The sequence below is a fragment of the Jaculus jaculus genome, chromosome 12, assembly GCF_020740685.1.
Source record: "Jaculus jaculus isolate mJacJac1 chromosome 12, mJacJac1.mat.Y.cur, whole genome shotgun sequence".
In the NCBI taxonomy this organism is placed as follows: Eukaryota; Metazoa; Chordata; class Mammalia; order Rodentia; family Dipodidae; genus Jaculus; species Jaculus jaculus.
The window spans coordinates 40,195,369-40,219,236 of NC_059113.1; the positions used below are offsets into that span (position 1 = coordinate 40,195,369).

The 23,868-nt window shown below is 39.9% G+C and overlaps 1 protein-coding gene across 1 annotated transcript in view; it reads left to right on the plus strand.

Annotated features, from left to right (window-relative positions):
* Stx8 (syntaxin 8) overlaps positions 1–23,868 on the plus strand; it is a 287,719-nt gene that overhangs the window by 12,755 nt on the left and 251,096 nt on the right. Inside the window, exon 4 of the mRNA XM_004663142.2 lies at positions 10,786–10,896. Coding sequence (XP_004663199.2) covers positions 10,786–10,896 — 111 coding nt within the window. The remainder of the gene's footprint in view (positions 1–10,785; positions 10,897–23,868) is intronic.

The window sequence follows — 23,868 nt, forward strand, 5'->3', positions numbered from 1 at the left end:
GTAACCCATGCTAATCTGGAACTCACTTTGTAGTTCTAAGCTGGCCTCAAACTCAGCTGGCCTCATACCTTTGCCCCCTGAGTACTGGGATTAAAGGCATGTGCCACCACACCTGCTTTGATGGTATTTTAAAAGCTAATTTCTCCCAAGTTAAAATCCTAAATTACTGTAATGTTGGCATAGATTCATTGCATGATGTTCCAAATGTTCAATTATTAATCCACTAAGGCTTCAAATAAAAGTTTAATTTTAGCAAATGATTGAGCCTTCTTTTCAGCACAATTAGAATATTCTGGTATTCTTTACTCTCTATTAGATATAATTTGTTACTGGCCCAATAGTCTGTTGTAAAGAGCTGTTATTTGGCCCAAATCTACAAGATCTCACATAGTTTCAGTGGGTAGGGCTAGGTTCCTTTTAGGAGTAAGTGCTGGAAGTTTGTGTGAGGTCAAGCTGTACAAACTCTGTTAAAGTGAATACATTAGAGAGGTAGCTAAATATAGTTTCATGGTCTAATATTAGTACCATCTATTTACTAACTTCCTTTGAGATAACTGGTTCTACTTCATTGTATCTATATGCTAAGTTATAGGCAAGAGGAACATACTCTTTGTTTTTTAAGAGAGAGAAAAAATGCAAACAAACTCCAGACCCACACTACTCTGTGCATCTCTTGGGAATCAAACCTGGACCATCAGGCTTTGCAAGTAAACACCTTTAACTGCTGAGCCACCTTTATAGCCCATGAACTTTTTCCTGTTATTTCTTCTAGTAATTAAAGAGAGAATACTATGTCACAGTCATAATTGACTTTGTTCTTCTAAACACTTATAGTCTGACCATCTGTTAAAATCTTCTGGAGCAGGGTGAGATGTTGCATGCCTTTAATCCCAGCGCTTGGGAGGCAGAGGTAGGAGGATTGCCTGAGATTATATAGTGAATTCCTGGTCAGCCTGGGCTACAGAAAGACCCTACCTTGAAAAATAAAAAAAATAAAAAAAAAAAAAAAAAAAATCTTCTGGAATTTTGGTTTTGTGGAGATCTCAGAATTACTTTGCAAATTACTGAATTAAGCACTAAGTCTTTAATACACTGAACAAAGTTATTTAAAACATTACAGAATATATAAGGATTGTTCAGAATTTTCTAGGAGAAATGGAAAAAAAAACCTCAACTGGATTGTAATAAACTTAAAAAAATCCCATTTATATATTTCTTTCTTTTTTTTAAATTATGGACATACTTAGTATGGATACATCATGTGTTGGTACCATCCTTTCCCTTGTCCCTGCTCCCATTCTGCCCTGGCTTTCCTTTTTGAGGTTGCAGGTTTCTTCATGGGGTTGTGCCTTGTGGGTTTGCATTGTGAGAGCAGCAGTCAGTTACTGGGGGGCTGGTGGGGGGCGGCAATGCCTGTGGGCATGAAGTCCTACCTGTGGCTCTTACAATCTTTCCACTCCCTCTTCCGCAAAATTCCCTGAGCTGTGATGGGTTTGTTTTAAATCGTGTTTTTCAAATAATTGATTTGAGAGAGGTGGCATGCAGATGATTCACCACATGAGGGCACTCTAAACTTGTTTTCAGGGCGGTCATTTTCTCTTGATAGAATAAAATGATAGCTTCCATAATATGATAACCTCGTTTGGTGCTGGGAATTGAGCCCAGGACCTTGGACATGCTAAGTACTTCCTTCATCACTAAATTCCACCTCCAAACTAGACAGCCTGTTTTTAATTCTTCTATTCCCCCATCTTTCCTTTCTCTGGCCTTCCTCTTCCCAAACTTTTTTTCTTCCTTCCCTCCCTCTATTCCTCCTTCCTTTCTTCCCTCCATCCCTCCCTCCCTCCCTCCCTTCTTTCTTTCTTTCTCACATTTTTGCCCCAGCTGACCTGGAACTTGCTCTGGAGCTAAGGTGGTTGAGGGTAGTTTTATCTCGTGGTGAACTATGTACTTAAGCTATACCAAATAGAAATGTGTCGTTTTATTTACTTATCTTAATGTGAGTGTGTGTGAGAGACAGAGAGAAAGAGAGAGGGAGAAAGAAAGGGGGGGGGGAGTGAGAGAGAATGGGTGTGCTAGGGTCTCTTGTAGCTGTAAATGAATTTCAGATGTGCGTACTACTTTGGGTCCAGCTTTATGTGAGATCTGGGGAATTGAACCCAGACCAGCAGGCTTTGCATGCAAGTACCTTTAACTGCTGAGCCATCTCCCCAGCCCCAGCATATTATTGGTCTTGATGTTTCTTTTTTTATTTTCTTTACAAAAAAGGTAACTAGGCCAGGTCAAACTTTGTCCCTTACTCACTAATATAATTGGAAAGAAGGTCCAAATTCGAGCAGAGTGTTTCACACTGTAGAGAGTGATCATTGAGAACTTTATTAACTCATCCAGCACCTGATGGCTGGGAGTAAAAGAGTCAAATTCAGACATAGGACTGCCGGGCCCCCAAGTCAGTTGTTTAAAGCAGCATTCTGCATTAGTAGAAATAATAGTCAGCCGTCACTGGCATGTCTTCAACTAGGATGCTCTGTTAACTGTTTGTTGCTGTAGTGCCAAGACAAAGCCTGTTTGTAATGCAGGTCTTCAAGAACCTTGTTAGTTATCAGAAAGATTAAGAAATGTTTACTCTGGCTTATTAGAGCTTATAATGTTGTAACTTTTAGAAAATGTTTTGGCCATACATCATCCATACAATTTTTAATCCTGGTTTAGTGGAATAATAAATGTTGGGTGACTTTCTTAGTTGTGAGTATTTCAATACCACATTGCCTTAGTGTACTAGGTAGTTGAGTATTTGTGGTACTTAACACATTAGTACCTTTCTGTATTCATGGAGTTTCCTTAAGAATATTGGTAGGCTCAAGAAAGCTAATGCCTGTAAAAATGCTTTCTAAGCAGTTAAATTAAGGAAATTGAGGCATGATGTTATGCTGTTTCCTAAAAATCTATTTTTCTTTTTTGAAATTTTTATTTATTTATTTGCAAGAAGAAAGAGAAGGGGAGAGAAAGAGAGTAAGAATGAATGGGCGTGCCATTGCCTCTTGCCACTGCAGACTAACTCCAGATGCATGCATCACTTTGTGCATCTAGTTTTATGTGGCTATCGGGGAATTGAACCTATGCCAGTAGGTTTTGCAAGCAAGCACCTTTAATTCTTGGGCCATCTCCTGGCCAGGAAAGGTATTTTTCTCCTGGCCAAGGATGAATGTGAAATAAAAATGAAAGCTTTTTACTTTTAAATCCATTAATTTGCCATTAATAAGTTGAAGCCCTGTAGCTAGAGTGTTAAAATTACTGGAAAACATTATTTGTTGACTTATCTATTTGTTTTTGGTTTTGAGACAAGTTTTGTCTCTATAGTCTAGGCAGGCCTGGAACTCATTATATCTTCTAAGCTGGCCTACTTAGAACTACTGATCATCCTGCCTGTCTCCTTAGCACTAGGATTCTAGGCTTGAGCCATCATGCCCAGCAAAACATTCACTTCTTTTCATAGCTTTCTTTTGTTTGCTGCTGTTAAATATTTTTATATGTTTGCACATGTGTACGTATGGGTATGCCAGTCTCACTTGCCTGCAAATGAATGCCAGACATACATGCCAGTTTTTCCTTGTGTTCTTATGTGGGTGTTGGGGAATCAAACCCAGGTCAGCAGGCCTTCCAAATGTCTTGAACCACTAAGCCAGCTCTCCAGGCCTTTCACAGCTTTCTTGAGATAGGAATTATAATTGCTGTGCTGGTTGAAAATTGTGTGCTACATGTAGAATTTCAGGTAGCACTAAGAATATTTTCAGAACTGGCTTTATGTGAAGCTTGTTGTGTGTTAGCTCTTCAAAGTCAGCACCTTTACCTGTTTGAAGAGAGAGAAAACAATTTCTTTCCAAGGCTGTTCTTTCAATAGCAAAAGATATTTTGGTGACTTAGGAAAAGGCCTATACAAATAATTTTTTTTTAATCTGTTAGTGGGCTGGGGAGATGGATCAGTGAATAAAGTGCTTGCCACGTAAGTGTGAGGATCTGGGGTTGGATCCCTAGCACCCACAGAAATGCTACTGGGTATGGCAACCTGCCAGTAACCCCAGTGCTGGTTGGGGTGGGGGAGATAGATACAAGATCCCCAGGCAAGTTGGTTAGTCAGACTTGCTGAATTGGCAAGCTCCAGGTTCAAGTGAGAGATCTTTCTTCAGTACAGAAAGTTGAGAGTGATCAAGGAAGACACCTACATCAACCTCTGGGCTCCACGTGTGTGCGTACATGTGCCTGCACATATGTGAATATACATGCATGCCACACAGATGCACACAAAAATAATTTTTTAAAAACTTATTAACATTCCTTGAGAGGATCGATAGGTAGATAGACGTGGTAGTCACTGAATGTAGAGGCTGAGTAGATTCTAGAAGGAGGAGGCCTGGGTGGAGGTGAAGTGGTTCATCCCACTGATCCTATCTATGGCAGAGTTTACAGTGTCATCTAGGAGCATGAGAAAAATAAGATGGCATTTATTTAAATCTAGTGAAATTTTCTGATTTATAATTGTCATTTCATTCTTGGTATTAAAGTTTTTCCTCTCCATGATAATAGGTAGGTTTGTGTAGTACTAATTTTATTTTAATTTAGTCCTGATTTTATTTGAATATCCAATTCATACCTGGCAAATTGTATACTTTTTAGTTGTATTTATTTTTTTATAATTATTTTCTTTATTTATTTATGAAAGAGAGAAAGAGAATGGGTAGCCCAGGACCTCTAGCCATTGCAGACAAACTCCAGATGTATACATCACCTTGTGCATCTGTCTTTATGTGGGTACTGGGGAATTGAACCTTTAGGCTTTGTAGGCAAGTGCTTTAACTGCCGAGCCATCTCTCTAGCTCCCTCCCCCCCAATGTATAATTTTTAATTCTAAATAACTACTCCCTCTATTCCTAACTTGTTTAAGGATATTACTGGCCCAAGGACTCTGGACATCTGGCATCATTGGTGGGAATGACACTGGCTTTGGAAGTACACAAAACTGAGATTCTAGATCAACTCTGCCACCTACTTGAGGCCAAATAGAGTTCAGTCTTCTTGGGCATTCATTTGATTATGTTTAAAGTGGGACTAACTCTGCTTTGTGATATTTTTAAAGCACCTTTCAGGATTACCATTCTATCTTGTTGGGTGTTGAATAAAAGGTCATTATGCTACTTAGTAACCGAGCACCCTGAACCACCTCCTGCTTTTCTGTATTTGTTAACTAAATTTAATAAAAGTAAGGCAGGAAAAGCTCCTGGCTTCTACTGCTTAATCTGTCTCCTAGCAGCTCTTCTGTTAAGTAAGGTGTGGTGAAGCAGTTGTCTGCATACTTCTTCTATAGCTCAGTTTATTCACAAAGTAAAGACCAAATTCTTTTGAAAATTAATTTATGTGTGTGTGTGTGTGTGTCTGTCTGTCTCTGTATTTCTCTGTGTGTATGGTCACAATAGGGCGTCTTGCTACTGCAGATGAACACCAGATACTTGCATCACTTTTTGCATCTGGCTTATATGGGTAGCTTGGGAATTGAACCTGGGCCAGCAGGCTATGCAAACAAGCATCTTTACCTGCTGAGCCATCTTCCCAGCCACAAGACTAAATTCTTAAGCCCTTCACCAAGAAAGGAGAAAACCTAGGAGTTGGAGCAGGACTGGGGGTCCTACAGATGTAGCAGTATACCCACTTCACTATCTGCATTCATTGAGGTTACCAGTGACTATTAGCAGTTTCTAGAAAGATAAGTTCTTTGCTTCTTTGTTCTCTGACTTTCCCTGGTCAGAAAACAAATAGTGAGTAGAAGATGAACTCCCCAGTGCCAGCCACCAGCTGTGGGCCCTATTTCCTATTTATCGTTCTTAGCCTTGGGCATAGACTGTCCACTGTCACACACATATCCACATATACGCTGTATGGGTCATTGACTGGAAGGCTTTTGGACTTACCAGCAACCTGTATGTTGTCAGTATTTTATGCAGATGGCATGTTAATTCACTCTCCTTCCACCTCCCCTCTTCCCTTCTCCTTGAGTTCAGTTCTGTCAATATATTAAAATATAAAACAAAGAGAATGTCCCTAACAGAGTAGTTTTAAGTTTTCCCAGGTTTATAGAGAGGCTCTGGAGATACTCTGAATTAGTCTTACAGGCTGAGTGTCCCTTATTGAAAATGCATGGGGCCAGCAGTGTTTCCAATTTTGTAATATTTCCATATACATGATGACATATCTTGGGATGAGATTTAATTCCAAGCATAGAATCTGTATTTCTTTTCTACATAGCATGAAGGTAATTTTGCAGACTATTTTAAATAATTATATGCATGAAACAAAGTTTCACACTATGAAGTTCACATATGGCATCATGAAAATGTAAAAAAAAGTTAGAAATTTCGGAGCACCTCAGGTTTCTGGTTAAGGATGTTCACCTTGTACCAGTATTGTTTTAGCAGGATCCCAAAAAGACACCATGCAGAGAGCAGTGCTGGCGGCCCCAGGGTGGAGAAAGCAAGCCTAGGGTGTTCACTGGGTAATCCCCGCTGAGAGTAGAAAGAGCTCAGCTAGTCTTGCTCTCCACCAGCAGAGCAACTCCGGCATGCCAAGACTCAATTTCCTGTCAGAAAAGTGAGACCTGGATTAGGGGATCCCTAAAGCCTCTTCTAGCATCAAATGTTGAATGACTACTCTTCATTTACTAATCTACTGCGTGGAATCACCAAGTTTTATGCCTTTCAAAGTGATCTTTTGTTGGTTCATTCTTAATATTTGTTTAAATCTGTAACTAGCATTTGCTGAATTTTCAAAACATTTCTCTTTTTATTAAAAAAATAGTTTTCAGCAATACAGTTTTTAGTTTTTGACCAAGGACTCTTCTCTCTCACACACCCTCATTCTGTCCCATCTCATTCTTAGTTAATTTACTGATGGTTGGTGCTTTTCAATCTAGACCTTTCTAGTCAGGAAATACGTATACGTAAATATGAAATTCTAGGAGTTGGGGGTATGGCTCAGTTGTTGAAGTTCTTGTGGCATAAGTGTGAAGAGCTGCAATGAGATTCCCAGTGGGCATGATGGCCCCTGTAATCACAGTGCTCACACAGTGGAGGAGAAATCCCCAGGGCAAGCTGGTTAGCTGAATCAGCAAGTTCTGGGTTCAGTAAGAGACTTTGTCTCAATAAATAAGGTGGAGAGCAATTGAGGAAAATGCCCTGCATCAACCTCTAGCTTTTGCATGCCATGCACACACATGTACACCCACATGTGTTTGTGCATATACACGTATACATACTACCAACTCATGCTATAGTACCATTCTAAAATAAATATAAAATTATTGTTTGGGTAAAAGACTCATTCTATAATATGGTTCTGGAACTTTTGTTTCTTTTTATCAAATGGGAGAATTAAACAGTACAAAGCAATACTTTGATACCTCACACCCTGAATCATCAGTTCCCCTTCCTTAGAGGCAGATATTCATACAGACTTCCAGAAATTTTCTGTGTGTATAAAAATCTGCATTTGTCTGATCATTGAACACTACTGGAGCATGCTGTTCACCCTTCATTGGTTAGCAGCTTGCTGCTGCTGCTCAGTTCCTCTCTGTGTGGTTTAACGGTGCATTGTAGAGCTAAGTACCTAGAGATGTATGTAAATTACCATTGTCATTAATACAAAAGCCACTTTCCTATTCCTTTTTCAATCTGCCAAACACCCCCTTGCATGCATGCATTAGCATTATTGATGGGTATTTAGAATGCTTCTTGACTGCAGTGAACATCTTGCTCCAAAGTCCTTGTAGGATGTATCTGCAGGAGAAATTACTGCTAAGAGAATGCCCCCTTTAAGTTTTATTAGATATATAGAAGGCTTTGGTTGAATCTGTTTACATCCCACCAGGAATGTAGAATAGTGCCAGGTGCTTCAACTCTTTCCAGGCTGTGGAAGTTGTGTCTTATTTTAGTTTACATTTTAAAAGTAAAAACTAACACGAAACTGAATGTCTTTTCATTTGATTAGTGATATTAGTGTTCCTTTTTTCTTTGTTCTGTTATGACCTCACTTTTTATTTGTCACCATTTTATTTTGCAGATCATTAAAGTTTTATATAATCACAGCATCTAGGTTTCCTTTCAACATTTTTATATTTTCAGTTTTTGTTGGGAAGATTTTTCCTACTCAGACTTTTAAAAAAGTTTTCTTATATGTTCTTCTAAATCCTGTTACAATTTTATTTTTTAATGTTTAAATTCCAGAAATGTTTGAACCTATGCTTGGTTCTAATATTAGATTTTAGTTTAACATATGTTTTTAATTTTTTAAAAAATATTTTATTTTTATTTATTTATTTGAGAGAGAGAGATTCAGAAATAGGCAGGGAGAGAGAGTGGGGGGGGGGAGGGAGGGAGAATGGATGTGCCAGGGCCACCTTGTCAACAAACTTCAGATGCATGCGTCCCCTTGTGCATCTGGCTTGCGTGGATTCTGGGGAATTGAACCGAGGTCCTTTGGCTTTGCAGTCAAGTGCCTTAACTGCTAAGCCATCTGTCCAGCCCCATAGCTTAGCATGTGTTTCCTTGAGTGGTTACATACTGAAATCTCGACAAAAGCAATGGTTTCCAGGATAGATTGAGTTTAGCATGTAAGACAAGGCTAGCTAATATTGGGACATAACTAATATGTTGCACATATTAGTTGTACAATTGAAAATTTTCACTTCCTGTCACAGTTTCTGGGGTTTCTGAGGAGCTTTTTAAAGACTGAATAAAAGACTTCTGCTTTATTGACAATTTATAATTAATTTGGAAGATAAATATTTATTCTTGATTTGTATTGATCAAAAGGCTACTATTTGGCCTATTACTGCAGAGGAACATGTGAGGTCACTGTTTCTTAGTTACAATTGCTACTTCATGGTTTTCCAGATGGCACTTACTGACTGTCATCAGCAGGAAATGAAAGAGTGACAGTAGTGATTTGATTCAAGAAAGTATGTCATTCTGGAATGTTGAGAGAATTGATTTATTGTTAACATTTTTAATATGTAAAGTAACCAACATTGCTGAAAGATAGTATTTTGAGAGATTTATAGTTTTTCTAATAACTCAGCTCCTGGGGAAATTTTGTTGCCTGAAATTGTTTGCTATTTTACTAGCTAACCAGCTCTTTTTTTTTTTTTTTTCTACAAAATTAGCAGCAAAAGTTGTAGATTCCCTGAGCTATAATTTCCCATTCAGGTCATAGTGCTGCTATCCTTGGTTCTGCCAATTTCTCAGAAGCTTTTTGAGCTTGCATACAGTGTTTTTAACCTCTGTTCAAAAGGACAAGTATCTATAAATCCATAGCAGTCAACACTAATCCTGCACTATTATCACTAGGACCAAGCATTGGTGGCTGGTTTACTTCATGCCACCAGTCCTTGAGTAGAATAAAACTAAGGTCCTTTGATTAAAGACAAGTCAAAGCCAGATAAAACTGATTTGAGCTGATTTATTTTCTGTTTAGTTTTTGTGCCTGATATATCCTTTTAAAAGTGTTTGTTAGCTTCCTCTCTGCACTTTCTCCATGGTGGAAGTTTCTTCTTCAACATTTCCTTTACTTTTTTTAAACGCACATTACCCCCCCACACACGTTAAATTCAGCATAGCATAGTTTGTTTCAAGAAAGCTAGTATGTAAAACTTGGCTGCTCATAGTCCCACCTGCCTGTAATCCCAGCACTCACAAAGATGATTTGTAGTTTGAGGCCAGCCTGGGCTATATATAGCAAAATTCTTGTTTTAGGAAAACAAGCAAACAAAAAATATACTGGATTGAGGGGCTGGGAGTGTAACTCAGCAGTGATCCCATGGCCTTGGAGTCAGTTCCTAGTACCAAACAACAGTGACCAAAACCTTTTAGATTAGATTCGGATTTACTTTTTTAATGATTATTTTGAAATGTGCTCGAAACAGTGTAAAGGGTGGTCTGGTGCCACAGATAAAGAAACTGCCACCTGCAAAGGTGAAGCCTCTGGTTCAAGATAGTAGATAGTAGACAAAATAGGACTAACAATCTGTCCTTGGACCTCCTGGTCTACTACATTTACTAGAACAGCATATTAAAATTTGACTATTTCTTTGCAATTTTCTATGAAGATCTTGAGGTACATTTAAACTGAATTGATGGTAATGTTTTTTATAGCAGACTGTTACATAAAGCAGTACTGTACAAAATTTGTGTGAGGTTTATTAATAGGTATTAAAAATGGAAGGCAGCAGCAATATAGAGAAGTTCTCATCCCCACTTTTCCAAAATGGGACCTTAGGACTTTTTATTTGGGGGAGGGATTGTTTTTGTTTGACAGTAATCAAACTCAGGCCTTACAATACACTACACAAGCAATTTCCTCAGTCCTGTCTTAGGGTATTAACATATATGAAAACACTCTTGAATGCCAACATCTGTAACTTAAGCCTAAGGAATCATGGAGCCAGATTGCCCCATTGTCTGCTTCCTGGCAAGAAAATATTACTTACCTAGTATATTTTTCAGTGAAAAGACTTATATAATGATCTATGTCATGTATCCTTTAGTTGTATAGCCAAGGGCATTTAACCACAGGATTAGTGAACTTGAAGGTCAGCGAGAAAAGCTGAAGAACAGCTCAGAATTCTGGGCAATTATGATTAAAGTCTGTAAGAACTGCAAAAGACTTGGATAGTTAAATTACAAAAATAATGGGTAAAGTGAAGTGATCCACCCATCACTGGACCTTAACAACTGTCTGCAGAACACAACTGGAAGGGGATCGAAGACAGAACCTGCTGGATGATCTTGTCACTCGAGAGAGACTACTTCTGGCCTCCTTTAAGAATGAGGGCGCAGAGCCAGATCTAATCAGGTATGATATTTTCACTTACAAGGATCACCTGGCCTGAGAGGGGTTCCTTGCAGTTATTACAGCTGTTTCCTGCATGGTTTCCATTCCTTATTAAATCTGGTCATTTATAGTGTTTGACTATAATTTCCCATTCAGCTTAGTTTTTATTAATGTCCTAGATTTAGTAATCCTGCTGTGTGCAGCTGAAGTCCAGCATAGGTCTAGTGTACTTAATAAGAATACAGAACCAATAATTTTCTTTGACATCATTTTTTTTTGGGGGGGGGGGTTTCGAGATAGAGTCTCACTCTAGCCCAGACTGACCTGGAATTCCCTATGTAGTCTCAGGGTGGCCTCGAACTCATGGCGATCCTCCTACCTCTGCCTCCCGAGTGCTGGGATTAAAGGCATGCACCACCACGCCCAGCATTGACATCTTTTTTTAAAAAATATATTTTGTTTTTGTTTTTGGAGGTAGGGTCTTACTCTAGCACAGGCTGACCTGGAATTCACTATGTAGTCTCAGGGTGGCCTTGAACCATGACCATCCTCCTACCTCTGCCTCCTGAGTGCTGGGATTAAAGGTGTGCACCACCATACCCGACCCCCATTTTTTTATTTTATAGATATATTTTTATTCATTTATTTATTAGAGACAGAGAGAGAATGGATGCGCCAGAGCCTCTAGCCACTGCAGACGAAGTCCAGGTACATGCACCACCATGTGCATCTGGCTTACGTTGGGACCTGGAGAATCGAACTTGGGTCCTTAGGCTTTGTAGGCATGTGCCTTAACTGCTAAGCCATCTCTCCAGTTCCCCCCACACACACCCCTTGGTTTTTATTTGTGAGGGGAGAGTGTGTGCATGAGTGAGCATGACATCACTTGCTATTGCAAACAAACTCCAGACACACACTACTTTGTGTATCTGGTTTTATGTGGGTACTGGGGAATCTAACCTCGTCCAGCAGGCTTTGCAAGCAAGAGCCTTTAATTGCTGATCCATCTCTCTAGCCATTTTTGGTATTTTTAAGTTGAGCTTGCTAGATTGTGTGCTGCCTCATACACTTTGTGGGGAAAAGCGAGTTTTAATTGACTTGCTACAAACTGTCCTAATAAGACTAGTACAGGGTTCACTGAGAGGAGTCCAGAAACTGGGATCTTCTGGTTCTTTGCCAGCAAGTGACAACTACCCTGAACTCAGCCTTGGAGAAGGGGTCCAGCTGTCTGCTGCTGAAGCTAATGCCCCAACTTCTAGAACTCTCTTAAGTTGCCGGTGGGAGACATCCCAGAAGGAAATGAGCTTACCAGGGATGCTCTGCTGCTCTACTAGGAATGGTGGAATGCATTCATGATGAAGTTAGCTTCCCAGGGGCAGTGAGTGTTGACTCAGCTGAGCACTCCCAGACTCTCCTCAGATTGTACAGTCCACGTGAGGTACACTTCACGTGATCCTCATAAGCACTCAGGATTGCAAGATGCTGTCCTGAGATGAACTGGAGAGGATGCAACAGTTTCATTCCTGTTGGTACCAGTCCTCTCAGGAGCAGGTAAGACAAGGTCTTCAGAAATACAAGAAGCTGGATAAAATAGTATGTCATTTTTGTGAAGAAAATTGGAGTTAGGAAGGGAATAATCATGATTCCTTTCAGTAGTGTCCTAGACAGAGGCTTTTTTTTTATTATCAACTTCCATAAATATAAGCAATGTACCATGATCATAATTCCCTCCCACCACCCTCCCCTTTCCTCCTCCCAAGCCCCTCCTCTAAATCCCTTCTCTTTCCAGCTAGTCTCTTTTCTATTTTGATATCATCATATTTTTTTCCTTCTACTATGCAGGTCTTTTGTTAGTAGCATCAGCCCCTGTGAGATCGTGAATGTCAAGGCCACTTTGTGTCTGAAGACAGTATTATAACCACTCCTTGACTTCCTTTCACTCTTACATTCTTTCTGACCTCTGTTGCACAATGGTTCCTGAGCCTTGGAGAGTGTAATACAAATATCTCAGTGTTTCTCCTCAGCTCTTTGGTGAGTTTTGAGTCACCCCAGTGGTCACTACCATCTGTAAAGAGAAGCTTCTCTAACCAAAAGTAAGGGAAGCGTTAATATATGGGCATGAACATAAGTAATTAGAGGGCAATTTGGTTGGCATAATATGTCAATTTAGCCAGACAGTAGTAGTAGTTCCCTCCCACCCCCGGGACTTATGACCTCTTTAGACATAGGTTTCTTTATAAGGTTTTGAGTACCAGACAGGAATTCTCTCCTGTGGAGTGGGCCTTAATTCCAGTCAGAAAGTAGTTGGCTTCCTCCATAATAGATGTGCCACCATTGCACCAGTTGGTACATTTGGCCTGGCTGGCCAGCCATAAAGGATCCACTGCTGGTTAAAGTGGAACTTTCACCTCACCGACGTAGCTCTTTCCAGCATCCTGATAGCTAGTCACCAGGGTGGAGGCTTCCAATTCAGCTCCAGCTTGATTTCTCAGTGTCTGCAGCCCAAACATGTGGAATCTTCAGTCACAGGGTCTTACCATCTAGTTCTGGGGCCAACCAAAAACCTTGGCAATGGCTTGTAATGTTTTGAGGGCATCAGGGGTCTCCCTCGCCAACAACTTACTAGAAGGTATGCCACCCCTGGTACTGAAATTTTTCTAATAACAATCTGTGGCTTCTGGTATAACATCTACCACCACAAGATACTTCTGCCCAAACTTTCTCTGTTTTAGCATATAAATTATTAGCTAGCAAAGAAGTAGGTTTCCATATGGCTTGTTTATAATGCCTTAAATTTTGATTAATCCTCCTCTTTCCCATCTCCTCTTCTGATCCTCCTTAGACCATTACTGCCTCTCTACTTACATATCTACTATATTCTATCCTGAAGTCCTCCCTTTCTTCCCTCCCTTATAGCTTCTTTCTACCTTTCTGGCCTCTACTACTGACTTTTATTCCAATTCACATACAATCTAAATATTTGGAGCTAGGACATATGAGAGAGAACATGTAGTGTTTGACTTACTGAGCCTGGGTTACCTCATTTAGTGTAAGCTTTCTAGAGCCATCCATTTCTCTAGGCAAGGTTTTTTTTTTTTAAATTTTTATTTATTTATTTATTTGAGAGCGACAGACACAGAGAGAAAGACAGATAGAGGGAGAGAGAGAGAATGGGCGCGCCAGGGCTTCCAGCCTCTGCAAACGAACTCCAGACGCGTGCGCCCCCTTGTGCATCTGGCTAACGTGGGACCTGGGGAACCAAGCCTCGAACCGGGGTCCTTAGGCTTCACAGGCAAGCGCTTAACCGCTAAGCCATCTCTCCAGCCCAGGGCAAGGTTTTTAAATGCAGGCAGAAGCCTATGGTGGGGCTGACATACTGTTACTGTTTATAGCTCCCTGGCAGTATTCAGTTCTTTGGATACAAGAAATGAAGTAAGTGCTAAGAATGGTGATCCAGGCTGGTGAACTAGAGCAGCTAAACAAAGGACTCCACAAAGTGAAGAGAAATTACCATCTTTTAGTAAGGCTGTTCACATGGAAGGAACAGACTTTTTTAGGCAAGAAATTACTAGAGCCAGGAATGGTGGCTCATACCTGTAATTAAAGCTTGGAGAGGCTGAGTCTGGAGGCTTGCTGTTAGGTTGAGGCCAGCCTGGAGTATAGAGTGAGATTGTTTCAAAAAATGAACAAAAAGAAAGAACAAGAAATAAAGGCATGGGTAGTGGGTACATGTTACAAAGGAGGATGGGAGTCAAGTAGAAAGAGGGTGTCAGAAACTGAGGAAACATTTAAATTCCCTCCGGTCTGGTGGAGGTGGTCATGAACAATAGTGATTGTTATCATTTGGTGAGAGCCTTTGGCACCAGACTCCAATGATTGCTCTTCACTAACATATGTATAGTGATGGCAAAGGAGCCAACTTGAGAATTATAGTTTATGGGTTCAATTGGTTGTTCATTTTTAAAAATATTTTTATTTATGTATTTGAGAGAGAGAGAGAATGGGCACGACAGGGCCTCCAGCGACCTGCAAATGAACTCCAGATACATGTGTCACCTTGTGCATCTGGCTTACATCGGTTCTGGGGAATTGAACCTAGGTCCTTTGGTTTTGCAGGCAAGTGCCTTAACCACTAAGCCATCTCTCCAGCCCGGTTCATTTTGGATCACTCTGGCCTGCCATCTATCTCTTTTTCTCAGTAGTTTCTGTATCATGCTCTTTCAAGCACGGCCTCCAGCTGAGCATCACCAACCTTACCTGGAAGCATGTGAATGTGTGCATTTTGCCCAGGCGGGCAGGTGGTGCGGAGGTGCTCTATTTTGTGCATTGCTTGCATAATATGTTCATAGCTGTGGGACTTGGCATCAGAACCATCAAAAGAAGGAACAAAGATACAGAAAAGAAAAAAAAAATGCAAGTGTTTAGACTGTGTACTTGCAGAGTGTGGTTAGTAGTCTGGAGTAGGGTCTGGGTGACAGTGAGGCTAAGGGAAGCTCCAGGGGTATTCTAGTAGGTGATGGGGGGAGACCGTCTGCTTCATGTCATGGTGTAGTGAGAATGATACTGATAGCATGCATCTGCTGTTCTCGGTTTTCCATGTGTGGCACTGGGCTAAGCTCTGGAGCTGTTTATAGTATTTCCTTAGAAGAGTAACAGGTTCTAAAGTCCGTCTCAGAGGTTGCATTTTAGATAAAAATCTTACCTGGTACACAATACAAAGAGCTAGACCAGTCTTTCGAAGGACTTAGTGCTGTAGCTCACTAGTCCTTCAATCATCTGGGTTCAAAGTCATTAACCTTAAACTGAGGTTTGTGTTCCACCCATTTTTCATTGTTAGGACCAGATGAGGGTTTTTTTTTCTCTTCTCAGTTGTGGCCTTATTAAGGAGAGAAGAGTATTGTCAAATGTCAGTTTGGATTAGCATTTCCCTTAAGCAGACATTAATGTGCCGATCACATAATTGAATGTGTAGCTGTCATGTGACATAATCTTCGTGTTGCTCTTGTGGATTAACCATCATTATTTAGCCTAAGTCTAAATAAGCAATGGTTGGCTAATTTACGGCATTTGGAAAGTTGTTAAAGAAGTCTGTGTGCAACAGTGTCTCTTGGAAGAAGATCAGCCCTCACTATAGAGCCATGACACAGCTGATTAAAAGCCTGCTGTCCTTTATACTTGTGAGCATTGCTGAGTCTTGCAATTAGCTAAATCTTTGTCTGTAAAGAGAAAGAAAAATCACTGCATACTCCACTGCCCTGTGAGTCTCAAAGATTATGTGATTAACTCAGCTATAGTGGGTGGCTAATTGGCTAAGCTTTAATCTTCACACCGCCAACTATATGGAGGATTATAGGGAACAGGAAGTTATTTGGAGTTTGTGATGGTAGTTAACATGTCAGGAAGGATATGCTAACAAGGTGACTAGCTGCCAAAATCACGATGATAATGTCCTCATTTTGTTATAGTACAAATTCTTTCATTTTAGACAAATACTTTTCCTTTGAGCTATTGAAAAGAAGTTTGATATATCCAATGTCTATTTTGTATCACTATATGGGTAGCCCACATAGGCAAAAGTAAAGGTTACATTAAATCTTAAAACTACCCACTCTCTCATTTTAAACCATTGAATATTTTATTTCAGTTTAGCACTTAGTTTGTAAGAAGGCCCATTTTCACTGCATAGTACTTAAATTTCCAAGAGAACCACTGGCTTATCCTTAGTGTTACTGAAAGGTATTAATGCATAACCCACAAACCTTTCTAAAAGCAGGATGTTGCTAAGGAATATATGCTCAACTCATTAACCAGCTCCTGCTGGGCAGTGGGAAAGTAGTAAATATTTATCCTTTTCATTTATGCCCCAGAAATATGCTAACCCCTGAGCTTTCCTAGTAGGATGTGCTGAAATCAGTGGAGTTTTACTTTCCTTTACATTTTAGTATACTTGAGACAAGGAAGTACTAAAGACAGCCAAGAATATTAAATTACCTGCCAACATAATAAAAGGTAGGTAAGAATGCAAGAATGTTATAATAAAGCAAACCTTATTTTATTAAATAGGTGCTTGATGAGTGTCTGCTGTCATGCTCTGGTTCTAGGAATGTGGTGGCAAAAGGCCAAAACTGACAAAAATATACACTTATTTTTTTGTAGCTCAACTGAGTTTGAATGTTTAGCAGGTACATTTTTAACTCAGCGACTTTTTGTTAATTAAAAAGCCGATTCAGGATATGATAGACTGTATCCAGCATTTCACACATGGAAGCTTCTTTCCTGAGGCACGTCAGGTTTGGGCCTGTTGTATTGTTTCCTTCAGATGGCAGCAGGTTCAGCCTGTCTACATCATGGGGCTGTGACATCATACCACAGGCTTACATGTGTCCCATAAATGGAGTAGAGAGGGAGTGTGGAGTTTACACCCTCTTAGAATGCTTGCAGATTTTTTACAGTATGCCCATTGGCTGCAGCCAGTCACATGCCTCTAAAATAACTGTGTAAGAGGCTGGGGATTGCAATCTCTTTGTACTCAAGAAGGTGCTAAAATAGGACTGGGGAAAGTACACAACTTTTGTTTCTGCCTCACTGATTATTTTACGTAATGTCATGGAAAGATAAGTGACTGGTATACAGTCTTGCATGTAGAATCAGAAATTGATAGAGATGTCCTATCAGACCTCAGATTATACTACAGAGCCATAGTAACAAAAACTGCATAGTACCAGCATATAAATGGACACATAGACCAACGGAATAGAATAAAGGACCCAGAAGTAAATGCGCACAGCTACAGCCATCCAGTACTCCACAGAATTGCCAAACACATGAGAAAAGACAACTTATTTGGCAAGTAGTGCCAGGAACACTGGATATCTACATGTTGAAAATTGAAATTAGATCCCTGTCTTACTCAGTATATAAGTCAATTCAAAACTGTATGAAAGATACTAGTGTAAGACACAAAACTCTGAAACTGCTAGAAGAAGGTACCATAGCACATGTGTGGAGGTCAAAAGATAAACTCAGGCACGTTCCTCACCTTCCACCTTGTTTGAGGCAGGGTCTGTGGTTTGCCTCTGTGTATGCCACGTTAGCTGGCCCATATGCTTCTGGGGGTTCTTCTGTCTGTTTCCCATCTTTCTGTATGTGTGCTCAGATTACAGATATGAGCTACCATATAGGGCTTCCCTTGTGTTCTGAGTGCCTGTGCTCTGGCCTTCACACTGTGCAGGAAGCACTTTTCTTAATGGTTAGATTTTGTAGAATGCTAACCATAAAAAGGGTGCTCTCTTGCCTTAGTTTTCACCCCTGCTCTGCCCCCCCCCACCATTCACTAAACCTGAAATATGTAAGAATAAGTCAAGTGAAATCCATAACACTGGAAAACTATGAAACAGAGACTGCGGCATACCATGTTAAGGGACTAGTAAACTCAATATTGTAAAGATGTCATTTCCCTTCAAATTGATTTGTAGATCCATAGCAAATCCATTTACAGTCTCCAGCTGTTTGCTTGTATTTTTCTTTTTGTTTCCATGTAGTCACTTGAGAAGCTGATTACAGCTGCATTCTGTGTGGCAGTGCAAAGAGCCAAGCAGAAGCCAGCCCCACAGTTTGGTTATTGAGATAGGGCTGCAGTGTGGCATTGGCACAAGGGTGGACATGAACCAGTAGAACAAAATAAGGAGTTTAGAATTTCCTCCACCTAGTATCCCCTGATTTATGACAAAAGTGACACAATGCAGTGGAAAGAAAATAGTCTTTTCAATGAGAGGTGTTGGATCTACTGGATGTCATTGTAGGGAAAAAGTGAATCTTCTGTTATCACCCTTGATTAAAAAAAAACAAAACAAAACAAAAAAACCCATGCCAAAGAGATCATAGATCTAAATAAATGTGGTAATACAAGATCATTTAGTAGAAATCAGAAGAAAGTGTTACTGTGACCTTGTTATAAGCAAAAATTTCTTAGGCCACCAAAATTGCTAAACACAAAGGAAATACCTGAAGAGTTGAATTTTTTTTGAATAAGAAATCTTGTTAACAAAGCTATCACATTGCAAAGAAACTACAGAACAGTATTGATATGTCTAAAGAACCCTCTAAATCAGGAAAAGACAGACAATACAAAGACCCAAAATAGACAGAGGGTTTAAAGTTGGGTTTTCCAAAGAGATTGTACATGGTGGTATGTTCAAAAGTGCTTGCCTTCCTAGTAATCAGGAACTTGAAGCTGAAGCCATGATTTCAGATAAGGTGAAGACACATCAGGTATGGCTAGATGTAAAGTGAGATTCTCATAAGCTACAGGTTGGGGTCACATACTGTACATCTTCTTTGGAAAACTTTACATCCACTGAATCAACTGTACAAAGGACACACTCAAGAATGCTTACAGTAGTGCTGTTTGTAACAGTGCCATCTGGAAACAACCCAGTGACCTCTGCTCATGCATACTTATGAAGGAGACTACAAATAAGAATGAACCACCTACAACTTCATAGCATGCTGTGGGTGGTCTTACAGATACCATGCCGAGTGAAGTGGGCCAGGTGTAGTAGTCCATGCTCTGGGCTTCAGTACACACTGTCTGCTTTAGAAGAAGAGCACACACTGTTTGCCATAGGAGTACACACGCATGTCTTAGGAGCATATACCATGTGCCTTTGGAGTTCACATCGTATGCTGTAGGAGTGCATACAATATGCTGCCATTCCATAAACAAAAGTTGAGTTTACTGTTAGTAATTATAAAAGTGATTCCCTTTGTGGGAAGGAGTGAATGGAAATGGAGACATAAACAGAGCTTCTTGGAGTTAGTTAAAGGTCCATTTCTTGCCTTGATATGGTTAATTGGTGGTATTCACTAAATTACCTTTGAGCCATATACTTATAATTTTTCTTCTAGTTGAATTAAATAGATATGAAAGTACAAAAATATATACATACACACTTATTTACATACTACGGCATTTTGTATAGATGTATAATAGGTATATAACTATGTATTTGTACAGATTTTGTACATGTGTATAATAGGTATGTAACTATGTACAAATATATGCATACATAGACCTGCTCTAAGAGCTACGTCCCAAACTGACCACAAGGTGGGGATGTAAGTCAGTAGAAGAGAAAACTTACTCAACTTCCCATTTGCAAAATTTGGAAAAGCTAGGTTTTTTTTCCTTCTAAAATTTTGGTTTTCGTTTTGTGTGTATGTGTGCTCATGTATGTAAGTGTGGGTGCGCATGTGCAGGATATGGGAGAGTTATTTCCTAACACGTTAGCAATCAGTGGGTGTCACATAAGCTGGTGGGTTTTGTTTATCTATGGATAAAAGTAATAATGTGTTTTAAATTGCAGCCTTTGTTGTAGTACTGGTATAGTGGTGATTTGGGGTATGGAAAAAATAGTTCTCAGGCAAGCGCTATCTCCTACATGTCTTCATTTTAGATTATTAAGGTCATTTCGGGTTTGAGAAGGAGGAAAATTGCAACTTACTAATAAGCAGAAAGAAGAGGAGTTACCTCTGTACACAGTACTTTATTTTATTATCTTGACTTTTTTTAAAAAAAACTTTATTTATTTACTTGAGAGACAGAGGCAGAGAGAGGGTGAGAGAGACAGGGAGGGAGAGAATGGCCATGCTAGGGCCTCTAGCCACTTCAAACGAACTCCAGACACATGTGCCCCCTTGTGCATCTGGCTTATGTGGGTTCTGGGGAATCGAACTGAGGTCCTTTGGCTTTGTAGGCAAATGCCTTAACTGCTAAGCCATCTCTCTAGTCCCCATTATGTTGAATTTTAAAGAAAAATTACATTTAGAATTTTCCATGTGGTGTTTTTTTATAAATAAAAATTAAGACATATTCTCGTTTTCCATAAAAGTTTTACATTTCTCATTACCTTTCTTCTCTATTTACTGTGTGTGTGTGTGTGTGTGAGTGATTTCATTTTACCTTCTTAATCTCTGCAGGTAAGCAGAAAGAGGATTACTTTTTTGGTTTTTGGGTAAGGATACTGATTCTTAGGTCATCTTGTTAAGTAGAATCAGTGGCCAAGAGAGATCTAGTATTCAAGTCTGTTCATCCTGTACCTTAGGTTTCATCTCTTTGATTTTTTTGTTTTCTTTCTTTTTTTCTCAATTTTTATTAACATTATCCATGATTATAAAAAATATCCCATGGTAATACCCTCCCCCCCCTCTTTCCCCTTTGAAATCCCATTCTCCATCATATCTCCTCCCCATCTCAGTCCTATCTCTTTGATTTTGACTTATTTGCATGATTTCTTGTGAGTGAGCTCTCTCATGGTCCTTCTTCCTTGTTGGCTCTGAGAACTTCGCACTTTTTTCTGTTCTTTGCACCCACTGACAGTAGAATGCCCCACCAGATGTTCAAGTAGCATATTGCCAACCTTGCATTGTACTGAGTTAGTGGAAGGAACAAAGGATTTAGTATCAGAAAACTTGGGTTTGAATTTTGACTCCATTTCATTTTCTATGAAATGAAGATAACCATGGCTCTTTAAACTTTGAAATTAAAATGAGAGGAATATACGTGAAGTCCCTTTGTAATTGCAAAGTGCTCTGTAAATGGAATGAGTGCTTGCTCTCACTGACTTGAGCAGAAGGGAAGACAGTTTGCATGCCATTTGAAGAGATTTTTCTGTCTTTCACAAACCTATGACAGGATAATGCATGATAGTAAATAATGAAGTGAAAAATTGTATGGTGTGGACCATAAAACAGGCTATGAGATTTAAAATGGGAGAGATCACTTTGTGGGGAAGGAGGTTGAAAAACCTTAGAAGAAGTGAGACTTCAGAAGCCCATGGAGTTAGTTGCATTTGTATGCCATAAACCTCTTTTTCTCACTAGTATGCTTCTTACTTATTTAATTGCTTTGCTTTTTTTTTTTTTTAAAGTTGGAGATTGAGAGAGAGAGAGAGAGAAAGAGAGAGAGAGAGAGAGAGAAACAATGGGCCCACTAGGGCCTCTAGCCAGTGCAAATGAACTCCAGACGTGTGTGCCCCCTTGTGCATCTGGCTAACATGGGTCCTGGGGAACTGAACCTGGGTTCTTTGGCTTTGCAGACAAGCGCTTTAACTGCTAAGCCATACCTCCAGCCCATTTGCTTTGCTTTTAGTCAGAATCTCACTCTGTAGTCCTGCGTGGCCTGGTACTCACTATGTAGTCCAAGATGGTCTTGGACTTGAGGCAGTCCTCTTGCCTTAGTTCCCAAGTGCTGGGCTTATATGTGTGAACCACTATACTTGGCTCTACTTTGTCCTTTTCTTGAATCCTACTTTTCCTAGAGCAGTAGCTTGCATTCCAGTCTGCAGATTGCTATCCAACTAGTTCCATAAAAGTCACCTGAGGGAAGTTCCATATTCCTAGGCCCTGTCCCTAAAGATCACCATCGTTAAAAATGCGAATCTCTGCCAGAGAGATGGCTTAGTGTTTACGGTGCTTGTCTGCAAAACCAAAGGGTCTGTGTTCGATTAATCCAGTACCCATGTGAGTCAGATGCACAGAGTGGTACATGTGTCTGGAGTTTGTTTGCAGTGGCTGGAGGTTCTGGTACATCCATTCTCTCTCTCTTTAATAAGTAAATAAATAAAATAAAATTTAAAAACATGTGGATGTCTGTCTTAGCAATTTGGGTGTTTAGATATGGCTTGGATGAGTAATAAAATCAAGGTACTGAGGTGAAACAATAGCTGTCTAAATGGTCCTTAGCTTTCTGCATCTTAAATAGATACATGTTATTCAGTGACACCCTTAAATGGTATTTAGTGCCAAACTTGGAGTTTTTATATATCATTTGTCAAGCACATTCTTTACCACTGTAGGTGCTGCTGCCCGTCAGCCAGTATATCTTGTTTTCATCTTTCTCTGTAGATCACAACTAATCTGCACAATTAATCATTACTTTTAAAGCAATGGAGTGGAAACAAACAGATCAAATGAAAAACAAAACAAAAACAAGTATTGAGACAAAGCTGGCAATTATTAGACATGCCAAATACCTCGATACAAAATCCATACTGTGCACCTCGAAGGACCCTCCCTAGGTCTGCTTGCTTGCGAAGAACCCAGCGGGAGAAGAGCTGAGTTGTCACTGAGCGGTGGCCAGAGGTCTACCTCCAGGGGCACACTCCCTCACAATGCATGAGCACCTTGGTGAGCATTGCATACTCTGTTGCTAAGTGTGTTTGCAAGTTTCTGTAATGATCTATGGAGATGCTGACGATAAATGCTGGCCACTAGGCTGGTATAGTCAACTTATGCCAGCAGAGGGTGCTCAGTCACCATGACACTGGCCATGCAGTCAGTTCCACCCACACTCGGCGTGCCTAGGCTTTGTGTATGACCCTTTCTACCCCTCTTCTACTTTTAAGGTACCCAGGACAATCAAATGCTTAGGTAAAGAACACTTCCTTTGGGTTTTACTTGATTTTAAATCACCGAGATAACTCTTCCTTAGAAGTAGTACTCTGGGATTTCTGAAATTTGGGTTGGAGGCCAAAATAATTCTCTCTGATGGCCTTTTCAACACTCTACATATCTCTTCCTCTGTGAACTGTTTTAAGATTGTAGTTAATATTAAAACATTTTATTAACATTAAACAGACAGATGGATAGGATTAAAAAAAAAGAATTGGGTGGACTCTGGGCTGAAAGAAGCTGACAGTCTAGCAAATATGACTACCAGCATCCACACTTCCCTAGAATGTGATCTTGAAGCAACAGTTATCAGCTATTATTGCTGAGTTTGTAAACTAATGAAAAATCCCTTTGTCTAAATTGTGTCAGTTGCCTCAAGTCATTCAAGCAAAATTGTCTAGCAATGCATAGGGGAGAATTGGGATTGATTTAAAATGAGAAACGTAGCTCGGGGACATAGCACAGTGGTAGAAGGCTTATCGAGCACTCTTAAAGCCCTGGGTTTGAGCTTTAGCATTGTACCAAAAGACATCAAAACTTGGG